The 20,259-nt window shown below is 37.3% G+C and overlaps 1 protein-coding gene across 1 annotated transcript in view; it reads left to right on the top strand.

The window, feature by feature from the left end:
- cdh13 (cadherin 13, H-cadherin (heart)) overlaps window positions 1-20,259 on the top strand; it is a 433,135-nt gene that overhangs the window by 294,597 nt on the left and 118,279 nt on the right. The window contains exon 7 of the mRNA XM_065278811.2: window positions 12,801-12,979. Coding sequence (XP_065134883.2) covers window positions 12,801-12,979 — 179 coding nt within the window. The remainder of the gene's footprint in view (window positions 1-12,800; window positions 12,980-20,259) is intronic.

The raw sequence follows: 20,259 nt of genomic DNA, 5'->3' as shown, positions 1-20,259 counted from the left end.
ATCCTTGCACGCCCCCTAAGATACCCACACACACGCCAATGCACATATGCAAACAAATTTGTTTGTCTAATTGAACACAATTTCATTTGACAATAGTCATTCCAGTTCGTTTTCACACACTTGTCCTGCACATTGGCCTTGTTTGCATTAGCGTAGCATGTCGTGTGTCGGGTACAATTGAAGAGCACTTAAAAGTAAATTAATACACAATGCACTGCTAATGTTGGGGTGATGTTATGCACCGTAATCAGCTGCCATCATTGTTCCTGTATATGCCTCCTGAGCTGTCAAAGTCAGTGAGTAACATAAGGCAAAGAAGAAACAAAAGCATCTATTAATATGAAAATAAGAATTTATTTGTGTCAGTTCAAGACATGAAGAGAAACCCGCTGTTGGCGCATTTGTTCTTGGAGGTCTTAAAGGGAACATTACTGTGACACCTTTATTTGCTTGCCGTTTGGAGGTCTGCACTGAAAACGTAAGAGAAAAGAATTGTAATTCTATATTTTTCTAAATCCACGGAGGAAGCTTTGTGTGGGAAATGAATCAAAATGTTGGTCATTATTTACGAATGATCTTCCCCTCCAGTGAACTGCTGTAGTCGGATCACTGGGTCAATGAGAACTGGATCTGTCCAATTTGTTATCTAATTGATTCATTAGGTTTGTCAAATTGTTTTGTTTAATTTTGGTCATGGAATAAAGATCTTGATTTGTATATTTTAATATTATTGCTGAAACCACGCCCACCCAGCTCGACTCTAGTGACAACAGTGGCTGTTCAACCATCACTTAAGTGGCCACGCCCTAATTATGCAGAACTTTAAGGATTAATAATAATTTAAACGGATGAGTATCAAAAATGTCACCCCCTCACAGTTGTCATAAAAAGCTAAATTAGCTATACAGACCAAAAACAAGATTGCCCCAATATTGCCCATCAGGACAGATCTTGTGCAACGCCCCTGCCCCAGTGACAGCTTGGCACCATTTTTTTCTGTCAGTGAAGGTGAAGAGGTGGGACTGGAGAACATCATGTTACCATTATCCTACGACAGGACGACTTAACCACCTCCACTGCCAGAGGACATTACACATGTCTCTATTACACCCACCTAAACAAACATATACACATATCTACAGGAACCTGCTGGCATCCGATGCTGTGTATAACAATTTGCCGTTGACATGACAATCAGTAGATATCTTGCTTTCTGTCAGCTGCGTGAAAATACACACCGGCTTTTGAATGTACTGTAATGACTTGTATTCTGCACAGACACAAAGCTTGCATTCACGAAACCCCAGCAAATTCATTTGTAAAACCATTCTTGTATAAATTGTCACATTCAGTTCAATGCAATGGTTTACTTGAATGGATTTATGAATGTTATATGCAGGCATTCGTCCTGCTTGTGTTTCGTGAATGAGGCTCAGGGAACGATAAAATAAAGCAGATTTATTTAGCTTTTTGTTGAATAAAAGCTCAAATATTTTCTTAAAATACCTCCTGACATTTTTAATAATGATAACCTTTAGTAGTTTAAATTAAAAATCTTCACTGTATTTGAAAGTTTGAGAGTTTAATAGTTTTAAATTATTTTGAGGATTTGTTTTAATCATTTTATATATTTTTTAATTCAGCACTTTTATTACAATCTCCCAAAACCCTGCAAGCATAGGCGAAGTTTCGTGTTTGTGCTTGGGGGACACCTAACGGCAAAGAAAAGGTACTGCAACACTTTGATATTAGCGAGTGAGTGCAGCTACATGGTTTTAAAAAGTGGTTTAAGTGAATTAAAACTGTTTTAGCCTTAAATTACTCAGCCGACCCATTAAAATATTAAGATTAGACAAATTAAATATATATTCTCATTCTATTTCATAAGTAGCTCAGACAAAATCATAATTAGCTCTGGGGTGGGGGGCAGTGACCCCCCTGTCCTCCCAAAACTATGCATATGCCTGCAAGGTCTTTCTCTAACCCACAGTTATATGAATTTAACAATTGAAAATTGCTGTAACAACTAATGGAATAGTTTTCTAAGTACTTTTTTGTTTTATAATGATTTTTTTATTGTTTTATTTTTACATTTTTTTTTAAATCAGCATTTTATCATCGCACCAAACCCATTCAAGCTCCATCTCGAACCCACATTTCAGCACTTTAATCACAATCTCACAAAACCCTGCAAGCATAGGCAAAGTTTTGTGTTTGTGCTTGGGGGGCACCTAATGGCATACAAAGGTACTTCAATACTTTGATATTAGCGAGTGAGTGCGGCTTCATGGTTTTAAAATGTGGTCTAAGTGAATTAAAACAGTTTTAGCCTTAAGTTACTAAACCGACCCATTAAAATATTAAGATTAGACAAATTAAATATAAAGTCTCATTCTATTTCATTTGTAGCTCAGACAAAATCATAATTGACTCTGGGGTGGGGGGCAGTGCCCCCCCTTCCCCCCAAAAACTATGCCTATGCCTGCAAGGTCTTTCTCGAACCCACAGTTATATGAATTTAACAATTGAAAATTGCTGTAACAACTAATGGAATAGTTTTCTAAATCCTTTTTTGTTTTATTAATGTTTTTTTATTTTTAGATATTTTCTTAAATCAGCATTTCTTACCATCGCACCAAACCCATACGAGCACCATCATGAACCCACATTTGCAAAATACTAACTTCAGGGATTCACTCCTGAAAATAAATTCAGTTTTTCTTATTTTCCCTGAGATTGCGGTTCCCGTATAGATGCATGTATGCCACCTCTGTGCCACATTAAAAAGTCAAATGCACTATTTTGTTTAAAATATGCTATTTCAAATGTGCTTTCTGTCCCACATGTAGTGTCACCTTCTGTCTGTCTCTATTTTCTTCTTTTCCAGACACACAAGCGTGTTCCTTCACTATCATTTGCTTTCTCGTCCTCTCTTGCTCTGTCTCGCGCACACACACAGTGTTAATAAGTGCTACCTCTCGCTCTCTTTTCTCATATCAGTAATAGCGAGGCAAGAGACAAGAAAAGATGAGAGAATGATGTGTGGCTTTATGTTCTGGCACTTTCCACTGCAGGCCTGCCATCGTAACCGGACCCAGAGATTACATTTTTGTGTTTACTTGCCCGCCATGCATCATGGGATTTTCAGTAACATTGTGAAGCTCAGAGGTTTAATGAAGCTAGAAAAATGCAGGTGTAAGTGCAGGTTTAGGTCAGTATGGACTGCTGTCCATTACATATTCATCTTAGTTGCGAGTGTATGAGCCCTTAGAAGTGTACAGGGGTTTTAAGTCTGCCGTCCTTACTCATGGGTCTTTTCAGTGACATGTGTTGGCAATGCGATCTTATTGGTTGATGAGATCCCAAGAGGTCCTTTCAGTCATCATCTTCATGCCAACGTCATTATGAGCTCAAAAAACAGCCATATTGCACCCGAACACCCACCACACACCAGCTAATTTGTATAAATCAGTATATATGGAGATGATTAGGGAAATTTGGCCAGGGTACACTCTTTTAATTTAATGTAGTTTACATATTCACATTTTATGCATTTGACAGGTTTTAATCCAAAATGACTAGCAGTACATTTACATTTACAGCATTGGTTTCTGTCAAATTGTATGCAATAGATTAACCACACATAAATAGCAACATATTCACTGCATAAGCCTGTTTTTGTCTTTATTCGTTCTATTTCTTCAATAATGAAAATTAAGCATTAGCTATCAGGCTGCTAATTAGATGGAAAGTGTGTAATCCTTCAAAACCCAAATTACTTTCAGCTTGAAGTTTCTTTATGTCATTTTTCAATAGAAGCTTCTGTCGTTCCCTCCTGTTATGTTCATCGTTCCTAAATTAAGCACAACAGACAATTTAAGCGTAATACCAACACCTGAATGGCGGAGCAGAGAGTTTTACGGTTCTCATTCTTTCTATAGCACAGTTTCTGCCCATGGGAAGTTTTGAGAGAATGAGTAAATTGCCGAACGCCCCCAGTGCAGGTGTTTCTATAAAAACCAGGCTTTCTCACCTCGGTGTAATGAAACAACGGGAGCCGTGAATAGGCGGACTGTGCCTGCAGTCTTCTTTTAGACAGGCGGCTGAATTTCACTTGAGTGCTTTTAACCAAGGGAGAATAGGCAGACTGGGTTTTCGGGGCAAGGAGGCAGCAAATTTCACCACAGTGTTCCATTCCACATAGTAGTCCATTTATCTTTCTCCAAAATTGCTGGATGTATTGAATTACCTCCCAAAATGAAGGGTAATAGCGTGCTCTGTGCTTTTCTGTTGCTACTGTATGTTGCAGAGATAGACTATGAAAGCCAAGCTGGGTAAAGTTTTGTTCTATTTTTTTTATGCATTAACAAAACTCCACGTCCAACGTATTTGGACACGTAAACACAGTCCTGCCAGAATTTTTTTTTGTGATTGTTGCGGACGAAAATCCTTGATCTTGCAGCACATTTTCTTAAAAAATGTGATAGAATATGTGGAATATTTATGCAATTTTATTCGATGAAATTGCTGGAACTTGCCAAAATTGCGTGAACTTGCAAAAAACTGCATGAAATTGCAAAAACTGTTTGCAGCTTTTCATTGATGTTCACGTTGTGTAATAACGTCACTTCCTAACATTCCCATGACAACAGGGGACATGGCTGCGCATGTGTGAAGTAAATGCAACATTTTTCAACTTTCTGCTAAGATACATGTGACTTTTTGCTACGAAAATGTGGGGATTATGAAATCATTCAAGCCACGCATTTTGCGAGCTGAAATCTGCAATTTATGCGGCGAAAGTGGAGAGTATTTAAAAAATGGGGCCCCCGCATAAATATGCAGACTTTGGCTGATTATGCATTGAATCATGCAATCGCATATTCGCGTTTTTCTGAAGGGACTGCTTTAAGAGACACTTTTTAAAAATATGCTCATTTTCTAGCTCCCCTATAGAGTGAAACTATAAATTTTTACCGTTTTGGAATTCATTCAGCTGATCTCCGGGTTTGGCGGCACCATTTTTAGCATAGCTTAGCATAATTCATTGAATCTGATTAGACCATTAGCGATATTTTTCCTCTTTAAAACTGGACTCTTCTGTAGTTACATCGTGTACTAAGACTGACAGAAAATGAAAAGTTGCGATTTCTAGGCAGATATGGCTAGGAAATATACTCACATTTTGGCGTAATAATCAAGGACTTTGCTGCTGTAACAATGCTGCATCAGGCGCAATGATATTGCACTGCACCTGAAAATAGCCCCCTGCTAGTGAAAGTAACCAAGGGGACTATTACGGCAGAATAAGAGTATAGTTTCTAGCCAGCAGCTTTTAATTTTCCATTGGTCTTAGTACACTAAGTAACTACAGAAGAGTCAAGTTTTAAATAGGAAAAATATCTAAACTTATTTTTTGATTCAATGGATTATGCTAAGCTATGCTAAAAGTGGTGGCGCCAGATCAGATAAATGGATTCTAAAATGGTAAAAATCAAATGTTTAACTCTAGGGGAGCTGGAAAATGAGCATAGTTAAAAAAAGTGTCTCTTTTAGCAGTCCCTCAATACGTTAAAGTGTCTGAAAACATTTTGTGTTTTGAATCTGTCTTCATGGCGCATCAAATTTACAGTAAAAACACACTGTCCCTTGACAGAAAATGCATTTGCTGTATTCTGGATAAAAAATTCATTATTTATACACTTTTAACTTTGTGAAAGTCCAAAGATAACTCCTTTGATTCTTTGTGCTGTAGTTTTATTGTCTGTCTTTCCTATGGGCCTCTCTTTCTTGCTCTTATCCTGGTATTTCGGTCCTATCGCTCGCTCGCACACACCTTCTCCATCATTATTTCATTCTGGCTCAATCTCTTCCCCCGTTCTTTCTTATTACAAAGCCCATCACACAGTGCGCTGGCTTTCCCGGTGTGAATGAGATCCTGAAGTCATATTGATTTCCCTGGATGTCTATAATAGAGGATGTAGCACGCTTGACATGGTTTTGTGTTAGCACACTGTAGCCCATACTGTAGCCCATTTTTTAACCGCCTGTGTACTTTGAAGAGAATGAGTGCCTGTGAAATACTGAGACAGTACAAAAGAGAGAGCAAGCAGAGATTGAAAAAGCCAGAGTTGGGAAATTGGTAGGATTTTGGCATGAGTGGTCATTATCGCCATATAAATGTGCCCTTTAAATGCTGTGCCACATTTTGAATGAGTATGTAAAACCTCTCTTCCCCAAAAGCTGAAGAGTGCAGCATTTTAGCCAGCGTTTGATTTCAAGCAGTTGAGGCCATGTGGAAGTGGAAAGCACCCTGCGGTGAAGCCCACGGGTTTGGATGATACACCACTGCCTTCATTTCTGGAGTGGTGCACTGTGATTGGCTCCCACTGGGTTTTTCAGCTGTTGTCAGAGGGTAGGGATGACCTCTGTTAATGCCTGGATCTTACAGCCAGCACACTTGTCTGCTATGTCAGAGGGTGAGAGACTAAGGGGCTGTTTACATGACATGGTTCAACCAAAAGTTGTTAATTTTTATTAGTTACATGACATTGGCATTTTAGGTGCCTGAAATGCAAACGTTTAAATATGGGTTTAGAAGTACTGTATCAGATTTACGTCTCCATGTAAGCTACAAAAATGTGCATAACGTGTTTAGACATTGTGTGACATTGCCGACTACTGGCTTAGCATGCATAATACATAATATATAATAATATTAGTTGTTTTAGAGGATCCATGTGAAAGAGGAACGTTTTAACAATGTTGTCAAATGCAACATTAAAACTTGTGTTTTTCTTTCCATTCAGCTGATTTCTGGGTCTGGCGATACCACTTTTAGCAAAGCTTAGCATAATAAATTGAATCTGATTAGACCATTAGCATTGCACAAAAAAATAACAAAGAGTTTTGATATTTTTTCCTTTTTAAAACTTGACTCTTGACCAAGGGGACTATTTTCGGGCAGTGCGTAATATCACTATGCCTGCTGCAGTCATGTTACGTTAGCAAAGTGATTGATTATTACGCCAGAATGAGAGTATAGTTCCTAGCCATATTTGCATAGAAAATCGCAACTTTAAATTTTCCATTGGTCTTAGTACACGATGTAACTAAGAGTCAGGTTTTAAATAGGAAAAATATCAAACTCTTTGGTCATTTTTTAGCACAATGCTAATGGTCTAATCAGATTCAATGGATTATGCTAAGCTATGCTAAAAATGGTACTGCCAGACCCGGAGATCAGCTGAATGTATTCCAAAATGGTAAAACTCAAATGTTTAACTCTAGGGGTGCTGGAAAATGAGCATATTTTCAAAAAAAAGTGAAGTGTCCCTTTAAGAGTATGACGGGTAATGCATGCAAGAGGTAAGGTCCTAAAAATTAAGGTTTTGCAAATAATCTTTTTTTAAGAGTGTAGTTTTAGCGTACAACCAATGAGATTATCTTCCACTTACCTATTCATACAGTGGTTGATTTCTGCATTCCAGTGTGTTTGGAAAGTTAATGCGGCATTAGACACGGAGCCTGATATCAAATTAGTTGCTCTAGTCAGGCATTTTATGAGACATTATTCATTTCAATGTCCTTCCTCTTGTTCGGTTTGAGGAACAAGATGGTGGAATTAAGAGAGAGAGAGAATGAGTCTAAAAAAAGAAAAGGAAAACTTAACTGCGGCCGATCCCAAAGCCCCAATTAGATGAACCGAGTTGATAATATCGTAATAGAGACCCACAGATTCACAACGGGCCATTTCAGATCCCCCCATTAAACCTTCCAATGTAGTTAACATTGATTCCGCCTTGGCGCTGCGGAGAGAATGGACTTCATAAAGGAAGACAATGGCTTCTGAATTGGGCTCAGCTTTGACATAATTGCTTCATAATTGCATAGCACTGATTTGCATTCACTTTGTGGCCCTTCCCATCAGCCAATTAGATCTGCTTGTTGATTTATGTGTGTGATGATGGGAGCTGATGGCTTTTGTCATGGTTCATATTGATGAGCACTAAACACCTCAAGGCTTTTTTTTATCTTTTTGGGAGTTCCAAAGGAAAACAGGTTAATAGAACCGCAGGAACCGGATTAATCGCTCTGTTAAAAGTCTTGCGTTGAGGCCATTCTTTGGGAAATATTCAGCTTGATATCTTGTTTGTTTGTCAATAATTTTTTTGCACCATATTGCGATTACGTGGATCTAGTGTGGTATAAATTTACAGCGTAGTGTTCTGTTGACTGTCAGCTGAGAGACTTTTATTTTGACAGGGTTTCAGTTAGCGATTACCTGAATACTTAGGAGATGACATAAATAAGTGTTTATTCTTGGTATTTATTTATTTATGCCATTCCAGCATCTGGCTATACTCATCTGGTTAATCTACCCATTGAAAAATGCTGGGTTATTTTCAAACCAGCGTTGGGAATAACTCATTCGTTTGAGTTGTAATTTAAAGGGACATTCCACTTTTTGGAAAATATTCTAATTTTCCAGCTCCCCTAAAGTTAAACGTTTGATTTTAGCAGTTTTGGAATCCATTCAGCTGATCTCCGGGTCCAGCGGTACCACTTTTAGCATAGCTTAGCATAATCCATTGAATCTAATTAGACCATTAGCATTGCACAAAAAAATAACCATAGACTTTCGATATTCTTCCCATTTAAAACTTGACTCTCCTGTAGTTACATCGTGTACTAAGGCCGACGTAAAAGTTGCAGATATGGCAAGGAACTCTATTCTCATTCTGGCGTAATAATCAAGGACTTAGCTGCCGTAACATGACTGCAGCAGGCGCAATGATATTACACACTGCCCGAAAATAGTCCCCTTGGTTACTTTCAATTGCAGGGGACTATTTTCAGGCGCTGCGTAATATCATTTAAGCTATGCTGGGTTGTTTCAACCCAAAATTCTGGTCTGTTTTAGCAAATTGTTGGGTTGTATATAGAGATGACATGGTATGAACATTTTAAATCACGGTTAAAAAGACCAAAATCGCCACAGCTATCAATAATATCGTGGGTTTGCGAACAATTTCTAGATGAATGTAAATGTACTTATGCAAACCAAATTTAAAATAGATTTTACATGTAAGTGCACTTTTGTCCGCATAAACATCTAATAAATAACATCAAAATTAATCCTGACACATTTGGGGTCGTGAGATGTTCATCTAGTTCAGGTAAGACACAAGTGAGTAAATCAGATTTTTAAATAAACACAGGACAAATGAGCAAGTCATCTGTCTGCGTTTATTGTGAGAAATCGGGTGTTCTTTATGACCCAGGAGAGAGCTGCACAACGTGCATGACCTGTGCTCACAGCAATCGCGGAAGAAACAGTAAAAAGAAGCTTTAAACTCATCAGATCACATAATTCTATTGAAAATAAATAGAAAAGATGGATCTTTTTAAAGAAATATTAAGTAAACATGTGTCAGTCAGTGGCGGCTTGTGACTGCTCATCCGAGGGGCGCAAATTCAAAATATGTGTTTGTTGCGTCATGTGAACCATGTGCATCACGTGTTTTGTCAAAATGTGCCTGCTGCACACGCGTCAAAACCGTTTATGATAAAAGAGAAGCTCACGTTTACAAAATACACGCAAGACACTCCCTTTAACACTAAACTCTGATTACGCATGAGATTATGCGAGTATCTGGCAAACGCGAGCGGCTCTTTTATAATAAACCCTTTAGACGTGTCTGCAGCAGGCACTTATTTTGACAAGACACGTGATCCACATAGGATCACTCGACGCAAACATTTATTTTGAAATGACGAACCACACACATGACGGCCTACATACATGTTGTGACGAACTTTGCATCAAGCGCCCTTGAAAAATGAAGTCACCGGCCGCCACTGGCGTCAGTACAACTAGATTTTCCTAAATGTAAACATTTTTGGATTTAAATTCAGTCAGTAAAGCACTTTTATCGCAAACACATGAGAGAAGACGTGAATGAATGTGTTTGTCTCACGTTATTGCTTAAATTGGTTGATGCTGGACAGGGGGTTTCGATCTGTGACACTGGCACAGTTAAACGGTAATTAAAAAGTGATGCAGTAATACAAACAATTGGGCATTTTTATAGCGGTAAACCATTAAACCAATAATCGTTATCTCTAATCAATAATCATATATAAACATTTTCTGAGTTAATTTAACTCATTAGCTGAGTTTGTCCCTTTTTTAACCCACGCTGGGTTACTAGAAATTAATTTATGCTGTCAAATGAAAAATAAGTCTGAATGTTTACCTATACTTCAGGAAAGTGTTCTTTTCATTTTAATGAACAAACACTCACACACAGGATATAAAAGTGGCTAAATTTATCGGTCAGGTTAATGCTTTGCATGTTTTAATAGTGCCACCGTGTTTACACTTTAGAAGGAAAAAGCCTGCTTATGGTTGTCTCAGCATATTAAGCTTGAATTGAAGAAATTATTTTACTGTCGCAATAACTCCACGTTTAAAGTGCAAGGTTTGCTTTTAAAGAAGCGTGCAGTGTAATGCTTTTATCTTGTTGCATGTCTATGTGTGTGTGTGTGTGAGAGAGAGAACTGTGCATGCATACATGTGTGTGCATGTGACGGTGAACACAGAGGTCGTATAAATTGCCGTAACCGAACAGTGAAGTGTGACTAGTGATGTCACCAGAGAGTCCTGCTATGTGGTTCATTTTCTGTAATTAATCATTAGAGATGTACTGCCTAACCGCTGTCTAATGCAGTCTATCGCCCCGTGCAGATACTCGCTACTCCCTTAATTACTTTTAATTGCCTTTTACTCATTTATTCCAAGATGCTAATATTCATATTTGAGGGCATTCAACGCCCTCCCCCATCTTTCTTCTGCCTGCTGGATTTATGCCTGTATGATGCGGGAACTATCATAAAGCCTAATAGTAGATGGTACTGTCAATGATAGAGACCATTAACTTCAGGAGATGGATGTGACTTACCCTCGTGTAACTGGCTGGTCGTCTCGACTGTGAGGGGCCTGGGCTCCATTTGCGGCCCTCTTCAGATTTAAGCGGATTCTTATGAGATTGTGTGAAAATGAGACGTAGCGTGCCTCCTGAACCGAGATAGCAGCAGTCTCTCTCCGGATACTGCAGGGGTACTGTTCATCCACGTCTAAGAGAAGAGGAGAGCAGATATGTCAAGGATCGACTAGGATTACAGTTCATCTGCCAAGAACAGCATCCTTATTTTAGATTCAGTGCAATATAAGGCTTGACTGCGCTGGGAGAATGGAAAGTGGGTTTCTTAGAAGTGGAGTTAGGATGGAGTTTTGGTCTTCTGTATTTTCTGTCTGCCCTGAAGCTTCAGTTCCTTTGCTTCTACAACTCAGTTCACTGTGTGCAGTCAACTGCTGATCTGTTTGGCGGCTAAAATAAAAATGGCAGCATTATGAGATGGTGTTTGTTTAAGGGGTTATATATATATATATATATATATATATATATATATATATATATATATATATATATATATATATATATATATATATATATATATATATATATATATATATATATATATATCAAACAACCATGCATCGGGAAAATTAATAATTGCTTTATTTCAACGTGTAAAACCATATTTTTGGCGGATAGTTTTTTTTACTTTTATTGTTTCAGTTTGCCTGTCCATTTAGTCTTAATAATTAACGGTAAACAAACTTGGCAGCTCGAATCTTGGTCGGGCTCGAGCCCCAAGTTAAAATAACAGAACAGAAGAAAAATGCAGTGCAGTGAATGAGGAGAGATGCCAGAAGAATTGCGGTTGGGTGTGGAGGGACGGAGACTCTCGTTTACCATATACTTTTAAACCTACATTAAAAGTGTAGCCGTTAAAATATTATTACTGCAGTAAAAGAGTTTATTTTGATCATGGTGTCACGATTGCTGGATAATTCTGAAGTTGTTTTACAGAAGAATAAAATAATTACTTTTCTATCATTCGCGATGTCACACAGTTGAACGTCTCCACGTATATTTACATGATTTGCAACGTACATTTGCAAAGGATTCATAAAGTCATACCTCTGCAAATCTTTGATCGATTGTGTTTTAAAAGTACTGCATGCTCAAAATGACAGCAATGGGATCACCGATGTGCTGGAAGAGAGAGAGACCGCGAAAAGAGAAAGTGCGGCTCTGTAAAAAATTGGAAATGATTTATGTTATTTTCCAGTCGGCTCTTAAAGTACAAAATACCCATTTAAGCTATTACGTAGCTATTATACAATTTTTGTTTGGGACGTTTTGCGACCCGGTGGCAACTTGTCCACGACCCGGTGGTTGGGGACCTCTGAGTTAGGGGATTTCTAAGTAGGCTATTGATGCAAAATTTCCACCAGATGTAGCCATCAAGCCAAATATTGAACTCATACAAATAAATCAGAACATTTAAGTATACAAGTTGAGTCATAATAAATAAAGAAGAAAATATGTCCACTCCTGACATACTGTCCAAAAAATGACATATATACAGTTCTGTGCAAAATTCTTAAGACACCATGCTACCATTAGATTTGTTGTTTCTGCAATTGTATTGTGATCATCACCTTAAGCATCAACCTCAAGATGTGTTTCGTGCCAAGAGAAGTCACACTAAATACTGACTGATGCCTGAGGAAGACATTTAGTTCTGAAAATTGTTTTGTTTTTAATTTCGTGTACATATATTTCCTAAAATGTGTTGATTGTTTTGATGTCATCATTTATATATATATATCCCTACTTTTTAGTTTGTTTCCACTGTAACACAAGGCGTTTGACTTTTTTCTGCAGGCACTACAGTGATGACTATGACGGCTTACGATGCAGATGATCCCAACACAGACAACGCTGTGCTGCGCTACATCATCTTGAGACAGTTACCCAATAAACCCTCACCCAATATGTTTTACATTGACCCAGAAAGGGGCGACATCGTGACAGTGATCTCGCCAAACCTGCTCGATAGAGAGGTACGTGCTTTCCTGCACCTTTTTTTCTGTTTGTTGGATAGTTGGTTTAAGCTACACTGATGAAGCAGAACATATGTCGTGAAACATCTGTTTACTAAGCTACTATGGATATCATGTATCTACCTTATTTAAACTATGAGGGAGCTGGGTTTTTTTTAGCACTATAACACAGCTTTGTAACTTAGCCTCTTGTATGTGTTGCTTAAAAAATTCAGATGTTGACCACAGTTACATAAAGCTGCAATTTGTATCTTTTCCTCTATTGCATAAAAATGCGTAAAATTACATAAAGTTATGTTATGTATGTCTTTAACGTCAAACGTTAATTTCACTTAGCACTGTGAGCCGGATTAAGGTTAGAAGAAAATTTTGAACACTGATACTTTTATGTAGTTTTTCAATAGCTGGTTCATTTTAAACCCAAAACATTACGGGTTGCAGCTTTAAAGGACTTCAATATGATAGGGATTTTGCTGTAAATTTGCCAAATAAACCAGATATAAAAATGCCATCAAATCTGAGCTTGCTGTTTAGGTTTTGTGAGATGAACCTGTAACAGAAGGGCACAGAGGATGACAGACTTTTTGTTTTCAATCCAAGCTGTACAAACAAACAGGAGTTCATAAACTAACCCGAGGCAGATCTGAGGGGACAAACAAAAAGCGTTGTGTTTCACAGTTTTGCTATCCTCAAGACACTTTTAGAGCGATCAGATTAGAGTAGATTCCTCTGCGTATTAAAGCAGGGTTTTAATGTTGATAGGAGGCAGGATGAATGCAGTAAAGGCTGGACGGTGTCTTGAGGACAGGCGATGCTAGCGATGCATGCTAATGAGCTATTGGAGGCGGAGCGTTCGCAGCTCCTAACCAGAGCGAGACAACAGCATGATTGCTTTTTCTGCAGGGTGACAAATACAGGAACATCAATTCGGCCCGGTACTGGAAGAGGAATATTAGCTGTTGTCAGACACTTAGAGCATGGTTTAATTGAGGTTAGACACACTTATCCACCAGCATCGGCTGTGTCCGACAAGGCCAGCAGAAAAGCTTTCAGCTGGAACCGAACGAAAGCGCCATTAAATGAATGTTTGGGTGTGGTTTTGAGCGTGTGCATGCTAGTTGATTTGTCATTATAATCGAAATGTCATGTACAGAAGATGTCTAAATGTAGGCGTTTGTGTACTGTAGTGAGACACATTGTGTTGACAAAGCCTGCTAAGTTTGTAGAAATAGCTGAGGTCCCTGTCATTGTAATATCTTACTGTACACAAGCCTCATCTGCGTGCTTCCCATGAGCCTTTGCTTGGTTGCAGTCGGAGTCTCGTACGCATGACAGATGTTTTACACAAGGAGCTCCAAGGGATTTCAGGTGTGTAAGGAAGGAGACAGGTGTGCGATGCGTCTGTTACTACACTTTACGTATTCGAGATTTCATGGTAGGGTTGTAAAAGAAAGCATCACCTCTTTCTGGTAAGAGATTCGTCTGCCAGCAGTTTTTTTTACCCAGCTGTTAAAAGTCCCTGAACTTTAAAATGAGTCACAATATACTTTTTTGCCAAATGGGTATTTTAAACAATTACTCTCCACCTGCCAGGGTGCTTAAGAATTTAGGCAAATTCGGGGAATCTATTTTGTCAGATTGAAATTAAGTCAAGTCCCTGAACTCTCAAGTTTTAAATCTAAGTATGCACATTTATTTCTTCAGTGACAGATTTTTCTCTCCCGTTTTGTCTCTGACACAGTGAATTGATTGTGGAAGGTAATTTCTTGCAGGTAATAGGTAGAGATGAGAGCCGGTTTCAGACTCTTTGTGACTGCATTTATCAAACAGTGCATAGAGAGAGAGTGATGATACTTTACATAAATATGGTACTTTACACTTTACTGTCCCTTTTTTGAAGCTTTTCTGCAAACATGTGACACATATCCCTTTTAAATATATTTATTTAAATAAATATATTAGATATATGTATGTGTTCTCTTCAATCCACTTGATTTTGGCTTGCTCTGTCTACTGGAAGAGGTCTTGATCTTTATTTTGACTGCTCCCAGCAATTAAAATACATGATGTAATGTCATAAATTTGATATGGATATCAAAATTACATTAGACAAACCATACACTGTAAAAAATAAAACTGTAAAATTCCGTCTGGGATGCCGGAAAATACCGTAGAATAACAAGCACAGTAAATTACAGAAATTTTCTGTAATACAAAAATACTTTTTTTCCCGGTAATTTTACAATAACATTGTAAAAAAATCTGTAAAAACAGTAAAATTCTGGCAGCTGGGGTGCCAGAAACATACCGTAAGATAGCAGGCACAATAAATGACATATATTTTCCTTAATACAAAAAATAATATTTTTTCTGTTATTTTACATTAATACTGTAAAAAATCTGTAAAAAAAATAAAATTTCAGCAGCTGGGGTTGCTGGAAAATACCGTAAAATAACGGGCACAATAAATTACAGAAATTTTCTTTAATACAAAAATACATTTGTTCTGTAATTTTACATTAATACTGTAAAAAATCAGTAAAAACAATACAATTCCAGCAGCTGGGGTGCCAGAAAAATACCGTAAAATAACGGGCACAATAAATGATATACATTTTCCGTAATACAAAAATACAGGTTTTTTTCTGTAATTTTACATTAATACTGTAAAACAATCTGTAAAAACAATAAAATACCAGCAGCTGGGGTTGCTGGAAAATACCGTAAAATAACGGGCACAATAAATTACAGAAATTTTCTTTAATACAAAAATACATTTGTTCTGTAATTTTACATTAATACTATAAAAATTTATAAAAACAAAAAAATTCCAGCAGCTGCAGGGCCAGAAAAATACCGTAAAATAACAGGCACAATAAATAATATATATTTTCCGTAATACAAAAATACAGTTTTTCCTGTAATTTTACATGAATATTGTAAAATATCTGTAAAAAACAATGCAATTCCAGCAGCTGGGGTGCGGGAAAATACCATAAAATAATGGGCACAATAAATTACAGAAATTTTCTGTAATACACAAATACAATTTTTTTCTGTAATTTTACATGCTTTGTTTGAGTGTTTTAGCATACATGCTGATTTTCAACACTTGTTTTTTTTTTTTATAATAATAATAATAAACAGACTTATATTTAAAGAAACAATGTATATAAAATTATTTAATTTCAAATGCTACAAAGCAAAGGCAACATGATTAAGCATGATTAAATGAATTGATTCTTACTTTATTGTTGTATTTTTTATAACCAAAAATGTCAAACTTAGTTGTGCTTGTCGTTATATCTGCAGTCTTTTATTTCTTTAATTTAAAATGTTATTATTAAAAAGTTACTTGAATTCAAAGTTTGGACTTTTCTATAGGAGGAAGGCAAGTTAAATTTAATCCGTTGAAAATTTTCAGTTTTAACAAATATTGTTGTGTTGACTACACAAATCATGTTTAACCATTTATGTTTAACTTGTCCACCCTAACACAGGAATTGCGTTTTCATGTGGATGAAGATTTATTTTAAACAAAGAAGGAAAAAACTCTGTAAAAATACAGTGTACGTGTGGATTAGGCCTAACACTGTTAGAAATTAAAAGATGCCCATTTTATTTATAAATAAAATAGAAACTCATGTAGGTGAATGTGTCACAAATGTCTGAAAGTTTAAAAAAATCAGAAAAAAATACTTGGAAATGCTACAACAATGTCAGTTACCCTGGTTTTGCTAATTATTTTTAGACAACTCATGAAAATGTCATGAAAAAAGGTTTTCTCAGCATGCAAACATCTCTCTTGACAGGTCAAGTGCGCCTGTTCTTCTCTCAGATCAGCATGCGTGACTAATAATGTTTGCAGCCCAGCATTCAAAGCTTTTGGTACAGTACCTGATGTACCAAAGCCGACATGATTAACCAGGCAGAACTCTCTTGTCAAAAATAGGAACAGCACAAACTTTGGTTCAATTAAATCCCCAAAACTGTCAACTTTTGGATATTCATTTGTCAGAAAGCTCATGTATGCCATAAGCCCAAGTGTCCTTGACCCACGAATGATCACATGCATGTCATAGATCGATTTATTCATCTGATGTTATCTGATTTAAGTTGATTCTTCACACATGCCTTAGTTTATTAATATCACAGATGTCATGAATTTGAGTCCTAGGGACTTTTAACCAAACCACAAAAGCAATCCAGTCGAATGCGTTTTCGTCTATCGAAATTGGTTTGAATGTGGATAAGCTCAAAATGTTTTACACAATGATTGTTGAAGTCGCTTTGGATTAAGCGTGTTGCTTTTATCAAACAGCTTTATTCTAATGAAGTGGGCTTTATGAGAATAACTGTGATGTAATTATATGTATTGTGTATTTACTCTTGAGATTAAAACCCCTATTTTACCACAGGCTGTGCTGATTCTGAGACACGGTGCTGGAAAAGTAATGATGCCACTAATGGTCATTAACATTGCATTTAGCTTTTTATTTAATATGCTTCCAAATCTGCTAAATATATACAGGCCTGATGCCGCTTTAAAGGAGCTGTCAAAGCAAATAGCAAAACTGATGCATGATTTTTTTTTAAGGAATATCCCACTTTCATAAAAAATATAATTTACTCACCCCATGTCATCCAAGATGTTTGTGTTTTTCTTTGTTCAGTTGAGAAGAAATTAAGTTTTGGAGGAAAAAATTTCAGGATTTTTCTCCATAAAGTGGACTTTAGTGGACTAGTTCAATGCAAAATTCAAATTGCACTTTCAATTTTACAATCCAAACGATCCCAACCATGCCATAAGGGTCTTATTTAGCAAAACAATCACCATTTTCACCAAAAAGGAGTACCCAGTGTTTACAAGTGTGGAGAAAGAGGACTGTTCTCTCGATGTTGTATGTTGACTAATACTAGTTAATGTCTTTGTGTCAGTTTATTGTTTAAATCAGTCCACAAGTGTGCATTTCACATATGTAACCCGTGACCTTTCGATGTGATTACGTAATACGTAAGGCCATGCTGGCGCATCACACAGCTAGCGCAAGACGAGAATTTGTGTTTTAAAAATACACTTTTTTGTATAAAAATGACAATCGTTTCGCTAGATAAGACTCTTATGTTCCGTTTACACCAGCCACGGTAGAGGCAGCAAAAACACGCTATTCGTGCGTAGTTGGACGCTTGAACATTTGAGTTCACTTGCTTTATTCGTGCGTGAAATTCTAGTCATTCAATAAATTCACGCAGAAATATGCGTCATGGGAGGGGCTTCTGCGACTCCGCTGAGACCCTGCCACTCCGCTCGCTTCCTGTAATCACGTCACTACTACAGCAAGGTCCTGATTGGTTAACGCGGCGCGGACATCCGCAGAAGTTAACCATTATTCAACTCGCATGTTTCCCGCGGCAATGCTCAATTCGCACGGAACGAGCCATCCGCATCGCGCGTTCAGCGCCATTTGCGATAATAATCCACGTGTAATCGCGTCTTTGCATTGACTTAACATGTAAATCACCCATGCTTGCCGCCTCTACCGCGGTTGGTGTAAACGTAGCATTACACCTCGGTTGGGATCGTTTGGAGTTCTTTTGGAGCTGTATTGAAACTGCAATTTTAAACTGCATTGAAACTGTAAACTTTAAATGGCAAAAGATATATATTGAGTTTCAACTTACAGTTCTGAGATTCTGTTTGAAGTTTAGTTTTATGTTAAGACATGATGACAGATTGAGGCTTTGCTGTGGAGGAGGGGAGCGATGTGCTTGTTGGAGAACCTTTTCAAAGTATCTCCTGCGGTCAGCCTGTTACCCACAGTGCATCTAACATTCAGGTCTTTGCAATCAGATGCCTGCCACTAGATCTGACTCTTGACTGACAGGCACAGTAGTCCCTCTTTTGTTTCCAGGTTTAAATGACATGGTGGGAAAGTAGATGTTTTAAAATCGATACACAGTCACAGGGATTTGGCAGACCTTGTGGTGTATGTCTAATCATTACAGTCCTGCTTCTGATGAACAGTCTGTGGTCAGATAAGAGCTTTGGACCAAACCTAGTCAGCTGTCTAATGCCTACATAGGCAGTTGCATTCTAAGCCAGCATCCTTACTGAAATGAAACTTTATAAATGATTGATTTGGAACAGCCTGCACTGAAGATCTGCTTAGTGCACGCCATAAAAATACTGAAGCAACTGACAATTTCTTTCTGTAGGGCTAAAACACACATTTGGGTGAACTAGACAAATCTGACGTTTTTAATTGTTGTCTTGGTAAAAAATTCAGATAATTTATTTACCACCATGTCATCCAAATTGTTGATGTCTACCTTTGTTCAGTCGAGAAGAAATTATGTTTTTTTAGGAAAACATTCCAAGATTTTTCTCATTTTAATGGACTTTAATGGACCCCAACACTTAACAACGTAAAATTGGAGTTTCAAAATACTGTGACGCACCAGCACGACCTCAAGTAATTGCGTTCTGCCATGGAAAGGTCACGTGTTACATATATGAAATGCACATTTGCGGACCATTTTAAACAATAAACTGACACAAAGACATTAATTAGTATCATTCCACATACAACAATGTCGGAACGGTCCTCTTTCTCCACACTTGTAAACACTGGGGCGTACTTTTGCATACGTCCGCCGTGACCTCCTGACGTGATGACGTATTGTGTGAGGTCGCGCTGGCAGTTCAGATGACCGGAGATATGGTTTTCGTTATGAAGTTATGGTTTAAAAGTGCATATTTTTATCTTTCTTGTCAAAAATGACAATCGTTTCGCTAGATAAGACCCTTATGCCTCGTTTGAGATCGTATCGAGTCCTTTGAAACTGCAATGTTAAACTGCATTAAAATTGTTAAGTGTTGGGGTCCATTACAGTCCATTAGAAGTATTAGAAATATCCTGGAATGTTTTCCTCAAAAAACATAATTTCTTCTCGACTGAACAGAGTAAGACATCAACATTTTGGATGACATGGTGGTAAGTAAATTATCTGGATTTTTTTTTTTTCAGAAAATTGATTAATCCTTTATGACACAATATGTCTTATATTTATAAGAGGTCACAATAAAACATCAATAATTGTTAATAGTGTGTATTTCAGGTTTTGATATTTGCAGATGCCCCCAGTTTGAGACTTGCATATTTGTTATTAAATGATAAGGTGGCACATACGCATGAATTTGTATGTTTTCGCCCACATAATTGTACATTTTTGTACATTTCACATCATACAAATTCATACAAATTTCTCACTACTTCTTA

The sequence above is a fragment of the Paramisgurnus dabryanus genome, chromosome 9 (genome assembly GCF_030506205.2).
Source record: "Paramisgurnus dabryanus chromosome 9, PD_genome_1.1, whole genome shotgun sequence".
Taxonomy (NCBI): domain Eukaryota; kingdom Metazoa; phylum Chordata; class Actinopteri; order Cypriniformes; family Cobitidae; genus Paramisgurnus; species Paramisgurnus dabryanus.
This window is presented reverse-complemented; position numbering and strand designations above follow the sequence as displayed.